We start from the raw sequence: 17,374 nt of genomic DNA on the forward strand, positions 1-17,374 counted from the left end.
TTTTAATTTTTTTTTTTTCAACGTTTATTTATTTTTGGGACAGAGACAGACAGAGCATGAACGGGGGAGGGGCAGAGAGAGAGGGAGACACAGAATCGGAAACAGGCTCCAGGCTCTGAGCCATCAGCCCGGAGCCCGACGCGGGGCTCGAACTCACGGACCGCGAGATCGTGACCTGGCTGAAGTCGGACGCTTAACCGACTGCGCCACCCAGGCGCCCCTAAATTTTTTTTTTTAACGTTTATTTATTTTTGAGACAGAGAGAGACAGAGCATGAACGGGGGGAGGGGCAGAGAGAGAGGGAGACACAGAATCAGAAACAGGCTCCAGGCTCTGAGCCATCAGCCCAGAGCCTGACGCGGGGCTCGAACTCACGGACCGCGAGATCGTGACCTGGCTGAAGTCTGACGCTTAACCAACTGCGCCACCCAGGCGCCCCAAGAATTGACTATATTAGCACAGCCTTGCTAAATGGTGTTATGTATATCCATTGAACAGTCTTGATTTTTGTATTCTAAGGAAAAATGAGCAGTACACAATGATGCATGCACAGAAGCTTTTATTGCAAGACTGTTTATAACAGGGATGATGTTGAGACAAAATGTCCATCACAAATGAGAATGGTAAAATTAATTTCAGTATATTTATATAAAAGAAAACTATGTACCTCTTTTTAAAAAGTCAAGGTAAACCGTTAGTTGTAAGCTTGTAAAGATGTCTATGATATATTAAGTAAAACAAAAACAGGTTCCAAAACAATCTCCCCTATGATTTACAAATGATCAAAACCTATATAAAAATTTCAAAGTCTTAAAGGAAACATGCCAAACTGTTAATGATTATCTCTGAAGGATGGTATTAGAGGGAAATTTTCACATTCTCTAGATTGGTGTAGTCATCAGAAAGATAAAGACATTAAAATACAGCATTGAGGTTAATATCCAACAGTTACTAATAAAATAGTGACTAGTAATAATTCTTTGAGGAACAGAAGTTACCGCTACCGGTCCAATGGGGGAAGATTTGGTACATTGTCAGAGGAGCTGCCATACCCTCAAAATCCCAGGGACTTCCCCTGTTTAACCTGGACCAGGGTGAGCTGTCCTGTGGGTGAAGGAAATGGAAAGTTTCAAGAACCCTGACTGTTCCAAAGCCATTGAAAGCATCTGCATTGTGTTCTTGGCCTCTGACCATTAATTAGTAATTTTATATTTGACTGGAGAAGGCTAAATATCTTAAAAGGCAAATTGAAAAATCACAATGGTAAATTATAACACACTGAAACAGTGTTTTCCAAACAGTAGGTTATGATCCATTGGAGTCATCAACATAATTAAGTAAGTTATGATCTACTTAATATGATAGAATATAATAGATTCAATAAAATAGAAAATTGTGTTTACTGGATCTGGATGAAAATATCTTTCTTTATGTGGATGTGGCCAACAAACAGAATGTAATGCAGAATGTTACTGCATTACACACTTAAAAATATATATTCTTATGCAACATAGGGTTAGAAGAGTCCTTATTCAATAACTTAAGATTAAAGTTGTTCTCAGTGTCATGTCTTTTAGTATTTCAATTTAAGTATACATTTTCAACTTCCCATGTGTTTGAAAATTACTTCTTAATGTTGGTAAAAGTAATTAATTAGTAATTAACTTAAATAATAATATAAGATGAATTAGGATATCACATCCTGTTTATTTTTTATTAAAAAAATTTTTTTTTATGTTTATTTTTGAGACAGAGAGAGACAGAGCATGAGTGGGGGAGCAGCAGAGAGAGCGAGACACAGAATCCTTAGCAGGCTCCAGGCTCTGAGCTGTCAGCACAGAGCCCAACGCAGGGCTCAAACTCATGAACTGTGAGACTGTGATCTGAGCCGAAGTCGGATGCTTAACCAACTGAGCCACCCAGGAGCCCCTAGAATATCACATCCTGTTTTTTAATTATACAAAGTATTTTCTTTAAGGAATTTAAAATTTATACATCCTATTTCCCCTTTATGGGAGTCCTGTAGCTCTTCATGCTATTTTTGCCTTAATGAAAGTCAGATTATATTATACCATAATATTGTTAATAAATTAACATTTTGCTTTATAGAATTCTGATTTTTAAAAAAACAGTGCCATCTGGTGGTTCTTTCTCTTTGGGTATAAATCTCAAAGTGGAACTGCTCTTTTTTTTTTTTTTTTTTTTTTTAGAGAGAGAGTGAGAGAGCACAAGCAAGGGAGGGGCAGAGAGAGGGAGACAGAAAGAATCCCAAGCAGGCTCTGCACTGTTTGAACAGACCCCGATGTGGGGCTTGAACTCAGGAAGATCACGACCTGAGCTGAAACCAGGAACTGTGAGATCATAACCTGAGATGAAACCAAGAGTCTGATGCTTAACCCACTGAGCCACCCAGGTACCCAAAAAGTGTAACTGCTCTTTTGCATGTGGATATCCAGTAGGTGGTAACTTAAGGAGCTGCAAAACAGTTTCCCAAAGTGGTTTGTGCCTTTTCACATTCTCACCAACCATGTGTGAGAGTTCCACTTTATTTATTTATTTTTATTTGTTTATTTTGAGGGGGTGGGGGAGAGAGAGAGAATTCCAAGCGGGCTACACCCTATCAGTGCACAGCTGATGCAGGGCTCAAACTCCCAAACCGTGAGATCATGACCTGAGCTTAAGTCAGACGCTTAACCAACTGAGCCACCCAGGAGCCCAGAGAGTTCCATTTTCTCCACATCCTGGCTAACATTTGTTATTTTCCATATTTTCTATTATAGCTAGCCTAGTGTATGTAAAATGGAGTCTCAGTGTAGTTTGGATTTGCATTTCCCTAGTAATGATTGTTGTTGGACATCTTTTCATATGCTTGCTGACCACTAGCATATTTTTTTTGAAGAAATGTCTATTCAGATCCTTTGTTCACTTTTTAGTTGTGTTTTTCATGTTTTTGTTGCTGAGTTGTAAGAGTTCTTTATATATTCTGGTTACCAGACTTTATTGGATATATGAATTGAAAATATTTTCTCCCATTCCGCAGGTTGTCTTTTCACTTCCTTGAGTGGAGAGTAAGCTTTTCATCTAACAGTCCCTATCAACTCTTTTTGAAACACCTAATGTTTACAACATTCTAAACAACACACTGGCCACTCCTCATTCCTCCCACGCAGGCTGACCTTGTCTTTTTTGTCCTGCTGCATCTCGACAGTGACCAGCATGCACTAGATGCTGATATTTATTGAATAAAGAAATTCTTCTGTTGTCTCTAAGGACAATATCATAGATCGTCAATTCAAATACCTATAGGAGGCAGGCAAGAGATATACATGAATAGAGCCGTTTAGGGTTTGCAGTAAATGGTAGAGTACATACCCCATCTCCAAGCTAGTTTAACTAGTCCTCAGATAACAACCTCATCGCCCTGTTGTATCATTTCAAAATAAAATTTCTTCATGTCTCCCTAAAAATATGTTGGTCTTTAGTTCATTAGGGTAGCTAACTAATGTCCAAAGATACTACCAAAAGCAATACTGCAGTGCACCTGCTGTGATGAGCACTGGGAGTTGTATGGAAGTGTTGAATCACCATACTGTACACTTGAAGCTAATATTACATACACTGTATGTTAACTGGAATTTAAATTAAAACTTTATATGTAAAAAAAGGCAATACAAGATCCCAGAATTCACCTTCTTCCAGCACTGAGTTTGGATGTTCCTTCTACGAGACCAGAGCTAACTATGCATTCTTCCGCGAGACTCCTGCAGAGTTCTGACCCAGAAGCTGCTGCTCATCACAGGGCTATGTAGAGCTGGGTGAGGTCGGCAGGCTTTAGTCCAGATTCCATGGGAGAGTCTAAATGCGACGCTGGCCGGCTTCTGGCAGAAAAGTACCTGCCGAGGAAAACTGGTTCCTACTAGGGGAAATTCGACGGAGCGCAAGCAGCTGGACAGGCTCCCAGGTTCGGGTCATAGAGGGAGAGAAGAGGGAGAGCCAAGTACTCGCAGCTCAGTGTCTGCAGAGGAGAAGCCGCACCCTAGCCTTCAAGGTCCCTAGTGCACGACTCAAAACGGCCACCCCACCGGCGCAGGAACGAAGCGCTGCGCCTAGGAGGCCTTCACAGAGCCGGAAAAAGCGTGCGTAGCGGCTGACGCCGACGGGAGACCGATTGTCACCGCAGAGCCCCGCGAGTGAGGTGGGGTGGAGTTGCCTTTCCCGACGCTTGCGCAGAGAGCTAGTTTCCAGGGGCCAGGCCGGGGAAGGAGGAAACTAGCTCCGAGAGCCAGGAGGCCCACTGCGTGCGCAGGCGCACTCAGAGATCTGCGAGTGCTTGAAGGGCCCGTTCCCCGCAGGCCTCGGGGTGGGGCCTCGGGGGACTGGCGTAAATGAGGAGGGAAGGCCCGCCCCTCGCACGCCGCTCTCTGCCGCTGCTGCCATTGCTGTCGCCACCACTTTTGCCCTAGGAAAGTCATGTTACCCAACACCGGGTAAGGGGATGGGGGCGCCGCGGGAGGAGACCGGGTAAGGGGCGTGGTGCGCGGCTAGGCTGGAGTGGATGGCTGGGGTCCCTGGGGTGGGAGGGCGCTCCTTGGAGTGCTGGTCTGCGCTGGACGCGGTGTTCATGGAATCTGCGGTGACGAGCGTGAAAGTAACCCGGAGTTATGTACTTCGGGGTGGCAGCCACGTGCAAATCTCTCTCAAACGTAAAGGATCCAGAGTGGGTTACCCCACCACTCGCGGGGCGGGCCCTTCCGTGGGTTTCTCCGTGGCTTGTGAAGTCTTTCAAGTTCTAGGTGAAGGGTCACTGGAACGCTGCACCGCCAGTGAGTCTTCACTTTTCCTGAACGCTCAATTCTGGAATAATGAAATAATAATGGGGTGTTTAAAAAGTGATTTTCAAATGAGTAACAAATTAAACCAATCTTAAAGTATGGGTATCTTTTGGGGGGGGACGGTTCACTTAAGTTTTTTAAACATTGTAAAATACACATAGCAGTATCTACCATCTTAACCGTTTTTTTTTTAATTTTTTTTTTCAACGTTTATTTATTTTTGGGACAGAGACAGACAGAGTATGAACGGGGGAGGGGCAGAGAGAGAGGGAGACACAGAATCAGAAGCAGGCTCCAGGCTCCGAGCCATCAGCCCAGAGCCTGACGCGGGGCTCGAACTCACGGACCACGAGATCGTGACCTGGCTGAAGTCGGACGCTTAACCGACTGCGCCACCCAGGCGCCCCATTAACCGTTTTTTAAAAATGGTTATTTTTGAGAGAGAGAGAGAGAGAGAGAGAAAACGCAAGTGGGGGAGGGGCAGAGAGAGAGGGAGGCACCGAACATGAAACAGGCTCCAGGTTCGGAGCTGTTTGCACAAACCCCAAGGTGGGGTTTGGACTCACAAACTGTGAGATCATGACCCGAGCTGAAGTCGGAGGCTTAATGGACTGAGCCACGCAGCCACAATTTTAAGTGTGCAGTAGTGTTAGGTAGATTCACATTATCTGCAGCCAATCTCCAGAACTTTTTCAACTTGCAAAACAAACTCTATACCCATTAAAAACTCCTTCTTTCTCTCCAGACCCTGGCAACCACCATTCTGTTGTCTGTTTTTGTTAAGTGTAGGTGTCTTGAGCTGAGTGACATGTCTGTTTTGTAATTTGCTTGAAAGATACAGGCGCATGGCAAAAAGACTTAAACAGCTCTAATGGTTAAGGTAAAAAGTGTGTTTTCTCATCCTTAACATTCAGCCCCCCAGTTACTCTGGTTTGTTTCCAGAGATAGTCTATGCATTTATAAACATTTGCACACCACCTTAAACACACACACACACACACACACACACACACACACACCACTTTTAAAAATAGTAACAAACTCCCTTCTGGGCCTTGCCATTTTTACATACTATGTATTGGGACACACATTTCAGGTATGTATATGTGGATTTTTTCTTTTGGTAGTTAACACGGTATCCTATTGATGTACCATAATTTATTTACCCAGTCCCCTGTCATTGAATACCAGATCATTTCTAGGTTTTTGTTGCTGCATATTTGCTGCAATGATTATCCTTGTATCCACTGTTTGCACATATTTGAGTGTGTCTATATAATAAATTCCTGGAAGTGAAGTTCCTGAATGAAAAAGTATATGGCTGATATACTTTGATGGCTGATACCCTTAGCACTCCAAAGAAGTAAAAAGGATGAATGAAATTTTCTAATCCAACATGTTGGCAAACAACAAAATGTTTGATCATAAAAACCTAATTGAAAAAAAAAAATGGCACTTCGTTACAGTTAAATTTTGCATCACGAGCGAGGATGAGGATCTTTTTACCAATTTGACCCTCATAGGACATTTGGCAATATCTGGGAACATTTTGGTTGTCCTAATTGTGTATGCGTGGGGGTGCACGCTGTTGGATCTTTAGAGTCCTGGAATGCTGGTAAATATCCTGCAATGCACAGGATGGATAGCCCTGTACAACAAAGACTTAACCTTGTCCAAAATGTTAGCAGTGCAGATGAGAAATTCTGATTTAAAGCCACCTGTGTGTCTTTTCTTTTTCTGGCTTACACAGTTAGGTTTGTTTGTTTGTAGTTTTTATTATTTTTTTTAGTAATCTCTACACCCAACACGTGGCTCAAACTCACCACCATGAGATTGAGAATTGCAGGCTCTTCTGACTAAGCCAGCCAGGTGCCCCCACACTTAGGTTTTATTGATCTCTGAGAGTGCTATTTGAAAAAAAATTATCATATGTGGTACAAATATTTTTGGATTTTTTTCCACTGTGTCTTGATTTTGATTATACTATTTGTTTATCATGAAAAAACATGTTTTTACTAAGTCAGAGTTAATCTTTTAAGGCTTTGTGGTTTTGTGACAACCTATAAGGCCATCTTAAACTAGGATTTTCTTTTGAATTGGTAAGTATTCTTCTAGTATTTTTATTTGTATTACTTTCGTTTTTACTCAGATTTTTCATCCACCCGAGGTGAAATACTATTTTGCTTACTATTTTGACATAGGAAGTGGGTTAGAAAGTCCACTTCAGGGGCGCCTGGGTGTTTCAGTCGGTTGAGCGTCCAACTTCGGCTCAGGTCATGATCTCACAGTTTGTGAATTCGAGCCCCGCATCAGGCTCTGTGCTGACCGCTTGCTCAGAGCCTGGAGCCTGCTTCAGATTCTGTGTCTCCTTCTCTCTCTGCCCCTCCCCCGCTCACGCTTTGTCTCACTCTGTTTCTCAAAAATAAATCAATGTAAAAAAAAATTAAAAAAAAAAAAGTCCACTTCATTTTGGTTCGGATGGCTGGCTGCACAGTTGTATTAGTACCATTGACTGACTAATCTTTTTTTCTGTTAGAAACTCCACATCTATCATATATTGAATTCTTGTATGTATAAGGATCTGTTTCTAGATTTTCTATTTTATTACATTAATGTGTCTATTCATGCACTATTACCCAACTATTTTAATTACTCTAGTTTTATAAAATGTTTAAATATTTGGGAAGGGTGGTTTCTGTCTCATTTGAATTTTTTTCTTTTTTCAGAATTTTCCTGGTTATTCTTGGATGTTTATTTTTCTAAATGAACTTTAGAGTAACTTGTATAGTTTTTTTTTTAAGTTATTGTTTTTCTTTTTTTTTTTTTTTAATTTTTTTTTTCAACGTTTATTTATTTTTGGGACAGAGAGAGACAGAGCATGAACGGGGAGGGGCAGAGAGAGAGGGAGACACAGAATCGGAAACAGGCTCCAGGCTCTGAGCCATCAGCCCAGAGCCTGACGCGGGGCTCGAACTCCCAGACCGTGAGATCGTGACCTGGCTGAAGTCGGACGTTTAACCGACTGCGCCACCCAGGCGCCCCAGTTATTGTTTTTCTTTTTAAAAATTGTTAATAAAAATTTCATCACATTGACTCTGATTTTGAGATACCAGAGAAGTTTTGTAAACTGTGGTGTAGATTAATTCTACATTAGCAAGTTTTAGCCATTCACAAGTTTAGATTCAGTGTGAGGAGAAAAATGTCCTTTATCCTACTGGGAATCAGTCCAGCTAGACCAAAGGCAAAGGGATGGAGCTTTTAAAGCAACAGTTAAGACATTTTCATGTTAATACTTAGACTAAAAAAAATCACTTTAATAGTCTGTGCCCCTGCACTTGGGTGGGTCAGTTGGTTAAGCATCTGATTCTTGATTTCGGGTCAGATCGTGATCTTAGGTTTGTGAGTTCCAGCCCTGAGCCCTGCTTTGGGCTCCCTGCTGAGAGTGCAGAGCCTGCTTAGCATTCTCTTCCTCTAACCCTTTCTCTGCCCCTCCCCCACTAGCATGCACAAGCTCTCTCTCTCAAAAAAAAAAAAAAAAAAAAAGTCTATGGTGGGAGCCTGGGTGGCTCAGTCAGTTAAGCATCTGACTTTAGCTCAGGTGGTGATCTCACAGTTTGTGAGTTCAAGCCCCACATTGTGCTCTGTGCTGACAGCTCAGAGCCTGGAGCCTGCTTCGGATTCTGTGTCTCCCTTTCTTTCTGCCCCTCCCCCAGCTCATGCTCTCTCTCTCTCTCTCTCAAAAATAAATAAGCATTTAAAAAATTAAAAAAAAAAGTCTATGTATATGCTACCTTTTGTATAAAAAGGGAAAATTACACACACATACACACAATGTTTTTTTTTTTTTTTTTTTTTAATTTTTTTTTTTTTCAACATTTATTTATTTTCGGGACAGAGAGAGACAGAGCATGAACAGGGGAGGGGCAGAGAGAGAGGGAGACACAGAATCGGAAACAGGCTCCAGGCTCTGAGCCATCAGCCCAGAGCCCGACGCGGGGCTCGAACTCACGGACCGCGAGATCGTGACCTGGCTGAAGTCGGACGCTTAACCGACTGCGCCACCCAGGCGCCCCCACACAATGTGTTTTTATACATACATGTGTGTAGTTGCATATTTTGAAAAAAGAACTACGAGGATAAGAAGCCAGAAGTAATTGAAGCTGGTTACCTACAGGTAAGAGATTTGAGTGTACATATTTATAAGGTTGTAACTTTTAAACCATGTCTGTGTTTTACCACATCCTTCACTAAAGATGAGGGAAAATAAGCTGAAATGGAATGCAAACATTCACAAAGGAAGTTAACTATTTATCAAATTTATCCCAAATATGCAGAGAAAAAGAAATAATTTTTAACATAGTAATTTGTATACCTTGTGAGGGATTTGGTCTAACAAAAGAAAGAAATATAAAGAGAACTTGAACTTAGTAGATTATTGGAGGAGAGAGATATTAGTACAATAATTCAAGTACTGTTGTAACTTATAGTATATACCTTCCTCTAGTTGGTCTGCTTCCTTAAGAGAACAGATGAAGATCCTTACTCTCCCCCTTTGCCTTGGGCAAGAGTGTGTTACTGGGGTTTTTTTCATATCCCCTAAGCTGGCTCCTGGCGCTCTTGTCCTTTTTCTTGTAGAAAGCCATACCTGTGTCAGCATCCCATCCTTGTCTCCCAAAACTGTCAAGGTCTGGAATTTCTTTTTTCTTTTTTATACTTTTTTAAAGTTTATTTCTTTTGAGAGAGACAGAGTATGAGCAGGGGAGGGGCAAAGAGAGAGAAAGAGAGAGAATCCCAAGCAAGCTCCGCAGGATCAGTGCAGAGCCCGACGTGGGCCTAGATCCCACGAAACTGTGAGATGATGACCTGAGCTAAAATCAAGAGATGGATACTTTTTTTTTTTTTTTCAACGTTTATTTATTTTTGGGACAGAGAGAGACAGAGCATGAACAGGGGAGGGGCAGAGAGAGAGGGAGACACAGAATCGGAAACAGGCTCCAGGCTCTGAGCCATCAGCCCAGAGCCCGACGCGGGGCTCGAACTCACGGACCGCGAGATCGTGACCTGGCTGAAGTCGGACGCTTAACCGACTGCGCCACCCAGGCGCCCCAAGAGATGGATACTTTTAACTGACTGAGCCACCCAGGTGCCCCAAGGTCTGGGATTTCTGTTTATCACATTTAATGTATAAATTTTTTAATGTTTTTTAAAAAAAATTTTAATGTTTATTTGTTTTTGAGAGAGAGAAAGAGAGCACGAGTAGGGGAGGGTCGGAGAGGGAGACACAGAATCTGAAGCAGGCTCCAGGCTCCTTACTGTCAGCACAGAACCCAACCTGGGGCTCGAACCCACAAACTGCAAGATTATGACCTGAGCTGAAGTTGGATGCTTAACCGACTGAGCCACCCAGGCACCGCTAATGTTTTTTTAAATTTATTATTTTTGAGAAAGAGAGAGTGTGAGCAGGGGAGGAGCGGAGGAAGAAGGGGACAGAGGATCCAAAGCAGGCTCTGTGCTGACAGCAGAGAGCCAATGTGGGGGTTTGAACTCATGAATGGTGAAATGACCTGAGCCAAAGTCAGATGCTCAACCAGTCGAGCCACCCAGGTGCCACTTATTTTTTTTTTTTTTTTTAAATGAAATGTCATGGGTCTAGGGATTTTTATTTTTATTTATTTATTTATTTTTTCAACGTTTATTTATTTTTGGGACAGAGACAGACAGAGCATGAACGGGGGAGGGGCAGAGAGAGAGGGAGACACAGAATCCGAAACAGGCTCCAGGCTCTGAGCCATCAGCCCGGAGCCCGACGCGGGGCTCGAACTCACGGACCGCGAGATCGTGACCTGGCTGAAGTCGGACGCTTAACCGACTGCGCCACCCAGGCGCCCCCAGGTGCCACTTAATGTAGAAATTTTAACGTGTAAATAACTTAAAATCTCTAAAGTAAATAAAATTTTACCACTCCCTCAAACAGTGTAAGGATCTACAAAACTTAAACTCTAATCACTCTGTTTTAAACTTACGTTATTGTAACAATACATTTTAATTCTTTAACCATACAAGTATTATTTATTATTTATGTTATTACTAATTATTATAAATACATTAATTGATTTCTGTTCTTAATTTACCAGTGTTTTTGTGGGTTTTTTTTGTGTGTGTGTTTTCTTTGTTTTATTCTTTTTGGTTTTAATGTCTTCTTGCATTTCTGACCTTCCATCTGGGAACAGTTCTTCCAATAAATAAGGCATGAGGGGTGCCTGGATGGCTCAGTCAGTTAAGTGTCCGACTTTGGCTCAGGTTATGAACTCTCCTGAGTTCTAGCCCTGCATCGGGCTCTGGGCTGACAGTGCAGAGCCTGCTTGGATCCTCTGTCTCCCTTTATCTCTTCCCCCTTCCTCTGCTTGTGTGTGTGCTCTCCCTCTCCTCAAAAATGAGTAAGCATTTTTAAAAAATTTTTATTAGGGGCGCCTGGGTGGCTCGGTCGGTTGGGCGTCTGACTTCGGCTCAGGTCATGATCTCGCGGTCTGTGAGTTCAAGCCCCGCATCGTGCTCTGTGCTGACAGCTCAGAGCCTGGAGCCTGTTTCGGATTCTGTGTCTCCCTCTCTCTCTGACCTTACCCCGTTCATGCTCTGTCTCTCTCTGTCTCTCAATAATAAATGTTAAAAAAAATTTTTATTTATTTATTGAAACAATCACTTTAACTAAATTTAATTAATTTAATTAACTAAAAGAGTTAATCTTTTAAGGCTTTGTGGTTTTGTGACAACCTATAAGGCCATCTTAAACTAGGATTTTCTTTTGAATTGGTAAGTATTCTTCTAGTATTTTTATTTGTATTACTTTCGTTTTTACTCAGATTTTTAGGCTCCAGGCTCTGAGCTGTCAGCACAGAGCACGACGCAGACCTTGAACTCACAAACTGCAAGATCATGACCTGAGCCGAAGTTGGTCACTTAACCAACTGAGCCACTCAGGCGCCCCCAAAATGAGTAAACATTAAAAAAAGTAATAATAAGGCATGAAAAAGAAATAAAAGTCTCTGGATTGGAGAGAAAGAAACAATGCTGTCATTATTTGCAGTTGATATTATATAGAAAACCAAAAAGATATATAACTAAGTTATTAGATTTAATAAGAGTTTAACAAATTTTCAGGATACAAGTCAGTGAAAAAAATCACATATCTACATAAAGCAAAAACTGCAAGTAATACAGTACATTAGCAGTAAAAATCAGAAGTCCCAAATCTAAGATATGGGCTGTATACCACAGGACAAATAATCTATATTCTTGAGCAAATAAATGTCATAAATAAAATGGAAGGAGAGCTGTTACAGACTAAAAGAAACTTATAGCAACTAAATGCAGTGTGAGGTCCTTAGAAGATCCTGATTTGATCAAACCAACTGTAAAAAGACATTTTTGAGATAGTTATGGCTTTGAAAATGGATAAGTAGTAGATGATGGTGAGGAATTACTGTTAATTTTCTTAGTCGTGATAATGGGGGCACCTGGGTGGCTCAGTTAAGTGTCTGACTCTTGATTTCAGCTCAGGTCGTGATCTCACAGTCATGAGATCAAGCCCCGCATTGGGCTCCATGCTGGGTGTAGAACCTGCTTAAGATTCTCTTCCAAGGGGCGCCTGGATGGTTCAGTCAGTTAAACATCTGACTTCAGATCAGGTCATGATCTCATGGTTTGTGGGTTCGAGCCCCACGTCTGGATCTGTGCTGACAGCTCAGAGCTTGGAGCCTGCTTCGGATTCTGTGTCTCCCTCTCTTTTTCTGCCCCTCACCCACTCGCACTCTGTCTGTCTCAAAAAAATAGAAATGAAAAAATTATTAAAAAAAAAAGATTCTCTCTTCCTCTCCCCCTTTTTCTGGCATGTGAGTGTGTGTGCACTATATCTCTCAAAAAAATAAATATACAAATTTTCTTAGTCATAATGATATCACGTTAAAAGAGATACACTATAAAGCATTTATAGGTGAAATTATGACCTCTGAGATTTGCTTCCTGATAATCACTTTCAAAATTTTAATAATTGATGCATTGTTAAACATGAGATCTTACAGTATTTCTTTAAGACTTACTTGAAAATTTCATAATAAAAATTTTATAGTGGTCTTTAAGTGTTTTTGCCTGGATTGTTTATTAGTTGCAAGGGAAAGAATAGTAATTAATAATGGAGATATCTAGTAACACAATGATTGGATGATCAAAATTAATATTACCAGTAAGTATCGATAAGCATTGTGTGAAGTAGAGAACAATATCATGTTCATTGATTGGAGCACTCAGGGTCATCTAGTTCTTTCCAATTGAATTATAGGTTCAATAAAATTTCTTATCAAAATCCCAACTGATTTGCTTACACAGTTAGATAAGCTGATTCTAAAACAATTTGTAGGAAAGCAAAGATCCAAAGATAGCCAGGAAACTCTTGAGGAAGAACAAACTGAAAATATTTGCCTTATCAGTTATCAAGACCGATAAAGCTATTGCAATTAAGACAGTGCTGTCCGGGCACCTGGGTGGCTCAGTCCATTAAGCATCCTACTCTTGGTTGCAGCTCAGGCCATGATCTAACAGTTTGTGAGATTAAGCCCTTAGTCTGCCTCCATGCTGATAGTGGGAAGCCTACCTGGGATTCTCTCTCTCTGCCCCTCCCCTGCTTATGCTGTCCCTCCCTGCCTCTCTTTTGCTCTCTCAAAATAAATAAACATTTAAAAACAAAACAAAACACTGAGAGGGGGTGCCTGGGTGGCTCAGTCAGTTGAATGTCTTGATTTCAGCTTGATCCATGATCTCACAGTCCTGAGAGCAAGCCCTGCATAGAGCTCTGCACTGGGCATGGAGCCTGCTTGGGATTCTCTCTCTCCCTCTCTCTGTGCCCCTCCCCTGCTTGTGTGCTCTCTCTCAAAAATAAATAAACATTTAAAAACAATAGCAACAACAAAAATAAAGAAAAAATAAAACAACACCACAGTGAGGGGTGCATGGATGGCTCAGTTGGTTGAGCATTTGACTTGATTTTGGCTCAGATCATGTTCCCAGTGTCCTGGAATCAAGCCCTGTGTCAGGCTCCATGCTTCAGTTAAGTGGAGCCCACTTCAGAGTCTCTCTTTCTCCCTCTGCCCTTCTTCCCCACTCACATGTTCTCTTTCTCTAAAAATAAATAAGTAAATTAAATAAATAAATAAATAAATAAATAAATAAATAAAATAAATAAAAACACTGAGGTACCATTTCATGTCTACCAAATTGGCAGAAATTTTGAATGTCTGACATTAAGGCTTGGAAGATATGGGAACTTTTATGGGAACTTTCATACATTGCTGCATATATTGCTGCTAGTAGGAGTATTAACCTCTTTGGAAAGATGTTTAGCATTATTTGGGAAAGCTGAACTTCAATGTGGATTTCAGTTACCCATTGCTATATAACCAGTGACTCTAAAACATAATGGTTTAAAACAACAGTGATTTTTTTTTTTTTTTTTTTTTTTAATCCACAGTTCTTGGGTTAACTGGGTTCTTCTGTTCTCCATAGTATAAGTTGAGGTCATTTATTTGGTTGTATGTAGCTGAGTCCTTGGCTGGGCCTGAAACATCATAGATGGCCTCTCACCCTCCAGGATTTGGCCTGTCATCGTTTGGTAATCTGTCCCTCTGCATCATGGCATCTGGCTACCAAGAGAGAGACAGTGAAAGCTGCCAGCTATCTTACAATGTGGGGTTGGGAATCTCAGAATATCACTTCCATCATATTCTGTTGCTCAGAAAAAGCCATAAAGCTAATCCAGACTCAAAGGGAGGGAAAAAATACATTCCTCTTCTTTTTTTTTTTTTTTAAGTTTATTTATTTTGAGAGAAAGAGAGCACAAGCAGGGCAAGGGCTGAGACAGAGAGAGAGAGAATATCCCAAGCAGGCTCTGCACTGTCCTTGTGGAGCCTGATTTGAGTCTGGAACCCACAAACGGCAAGATTGTAACCTGATTAAGGGCCCACCCTACTCCAATATGACCTCATCTTTTTTTGTTTTTTTTAAGTTTACTTATTTTGAGATAGAACCAGTGGGGAAAGGGCGGGGGGGGGGGGAGACAGAGGATCCAAAGTGGGCTCTTCTGACAGCAGAGATCCTGATGCAGGGCTCAAACCCACAAACCATGAGATCATGACCTGAGCTGAGATGCTCAACCGACTGAGCCACCTAGATGCCCCCAATATGACCTCATCTTAACTAATTACATCTGCAACAATCCTGTTTCCAAATAAATTCACATTCTGGGGTACTAGAGGTTAGGACTTTAACATACACTTAGGTAGATACAATTCAATCCACAGCAGGGAGGTAATGTTTGGCTTCATTGAGGTTTAAAGGTAGTGTTCGCTATCATCAAATTGATCGTAGAACGTTCGGCTGTAAAAACTGTTTTTAGCTTTAGGACTATGCACAAACAGGTGGGGGGTTGGATTTGGCTCATGGCTTGGACACATTTATGTTGGTATTAGAAATCATAAAAAACAGGAATAAGTAATCCTATGTAAAGTAGTTGTTACTTTGTGGGGTAGGAAAGAAAGGAGGAGGATAGAATTAGAGGAGTAGACCAATGGCTTCTGGAGTATTGGTAATATTCTATCTCTTTCTTGCAATTCATATTATTTTGTTCTTTATATACATTAGTTTATGTGCTTTTTGTATGTTTGCTGTATTTCACTAAAAATAGTCACCACCTCTCTGTCTCTTCCCCTCTTCTCCACCCCGTTTTTCTTACCAAACTGGTTATTCATGATATTAAAACCCTTCCCATGTTCAAAACATGTTAACATTGTTAACAAACATGCTAATCTTTGGGTACTGTCCCCTTTTCTCTTTGTCATTGTCACTTCCACTGTATTCTCTTCATCCTTCTCCTTAGGCAAGCTTTTCATATGCATTTAGAAAATAAACAGGGGAGTGGTTTTCCTCCCTATTCCCTGACTTTATTTCCTTTTATTTATTTTATTTTATTAAAATTTTTTTCAGAGATAAAGAGAGAGAGCATGAGTGGGGGAGAGGGGCAGAGGGCAAGAGAGAGAATTTTAGGCAAGCTGCACGCTCAGCATGGAGCCGAATATGGGGCTTGATCCCACGACCTGTGGATCATGACTTGAGCTGAAATCAAGAGTCAGACACTCGTGTCGCCTCTGTGGCTCAGTCGGTTAGGCGTCTGACTTCAGCTTGGGTCTCGATCTCACAGTTCATGAGTTGGAGGCCCGCGTCGGGCTCTGTGCTGACAGCTCAGAGCCTGGAGCCTGCTACAAATTCTGTGTCTCTCTCTCTCTCTGCCCCTCCCTCACTTGTTCTCTTTCTCTCAAAAATAATAAACATTAAAAGATTAAAAAAAAAAAAAAAAGAGACACTCAACAGACTGAGCTACCTAGACACGCCCTACCTGATTTTATTTTAGATGTTTCCTTCCCGCCTAACACCTAAGTAAATAGAAAGTTTAAAGTTAAGACAGATGGGGGTGCCTGGGTGGCTCAACCAGTTAAGTGTCTGACTCTTGATTTTGGCTCAGATCATGATCTCACAGTTCATGAGATCGAGCTCTGCACTGACAGCACGGAGCCTGCTTGGGATTCTCTCACTCCCTCTCTCTCTCTCTGCCCCTCCCCCACTCGTGTTCACATGCACCCGCGCTCTCTCTCAAAATAAATAAACTTAACAAAAAAAAGTCATGGTAGATGAATGTAAAGATGAATGGGCACAGAGAACTTTCCTCAGTACAGTTGGGTCAGAGAATTTCCATCAGTACTCTGAGCTCTTTGCCAGTCTTTTAGGTTTGTTTGTTTAACTTTATTGAGATGTGATTCACCTACCACACAATTCATCCTTTTAAAGTATACTATTCAATGTTTTTTAGTAAATTAACAGACTTGTGCAACCAACACCACAATTTTTAAAACCTTTTTATCATCTTCAGAAGAGACCCCACACCCCTCAGCTCTCAACTCCCAACTACTCCTGCCCCCAGCCCTAGGCAACCACTGTCCTCATGTCTCAATAGATTTGCCTGTTCTGGACATTTCATATAAATGGAATCATACAATGTGTGGTCCTTTGTGACTAGCTTCTTTCACTTGCATAATATTCTCAAGGTTCACCTATTTAGCACGGATCAGTACTTACTTCCTTTTTACTGTTGAATTTATTCCACTGTATGGATATGCTGCAGTTTATCCATTCATCAGTTGATGGATATTTACATTGTTTCCACTCTGGCTATTAGGAGCAATGATGAGCATCCATTATACAATTATTTGCTTCCAGGTAATTTCCTTTTTTTTTTTTTTTTTAATGTTTATTTATTTATTTTGAGAGAGCATGAGTAGGAGAGGGGCAGAGAGAGAGGGAGAGAGAGAGAATGCTGTCAGTGCAGACCCTGATGCGGGGCTTGAAGTCACAAACCCTGAGATCATGACCTGAGCCAAAATTAAGAGTTGGATGCTTAACCCAGACACCCCCAGATAATTTCTTTTAAGTGGGTTTGTATT

At 41.3% G+C, this 17,374-nt stretch overlaps 1 protein-coding gene across 2 annotated transcripts in view; it reads left to right on the plus strand.

Annotated features, from left to right (window-relative positions):
* Positions 1-4,278: 4,278 nt before the first annotated feature.
* The window catches only part of HSDL2 (hydroxysteroid dehydrogenase like 2), a 78,779-nt gene continuing 65,683 nt past the window's right edge, over positions 4,279-17,374 (plus strand). The window contains exon 1 of one of the 2 annotated variants that reach the window (XM_030293406.1): positions 4,279-4,521. In XM_030293406.1, the coding sequence (XP_030149266.1) occupies positions 4,496-4,521 (26 nt within the window). In that variant the 5' untranslated portion in view covers positions 4,279-4,495. The remainder of the gene's footprint in view (positions 4,522-17,374) is intronic. The other variant, XM_030293405.1, reaches the window with a different exon arrangement.

Source organism: Lynx canadensis, chromosome D4, assembly GCF_007474595.2.
Source record: "Lynx canadensis isolate LIC74 chromosome D4, mLynCan4.pri.v2, whole genome shotgun sequence".
NCBI classification, from domain to species: domain Eukaryota; kingdom Metazoa; phylum Chordata; class Mammalia; order Carnivora; family Felidae; genus Lynx; species Lynx canadensis.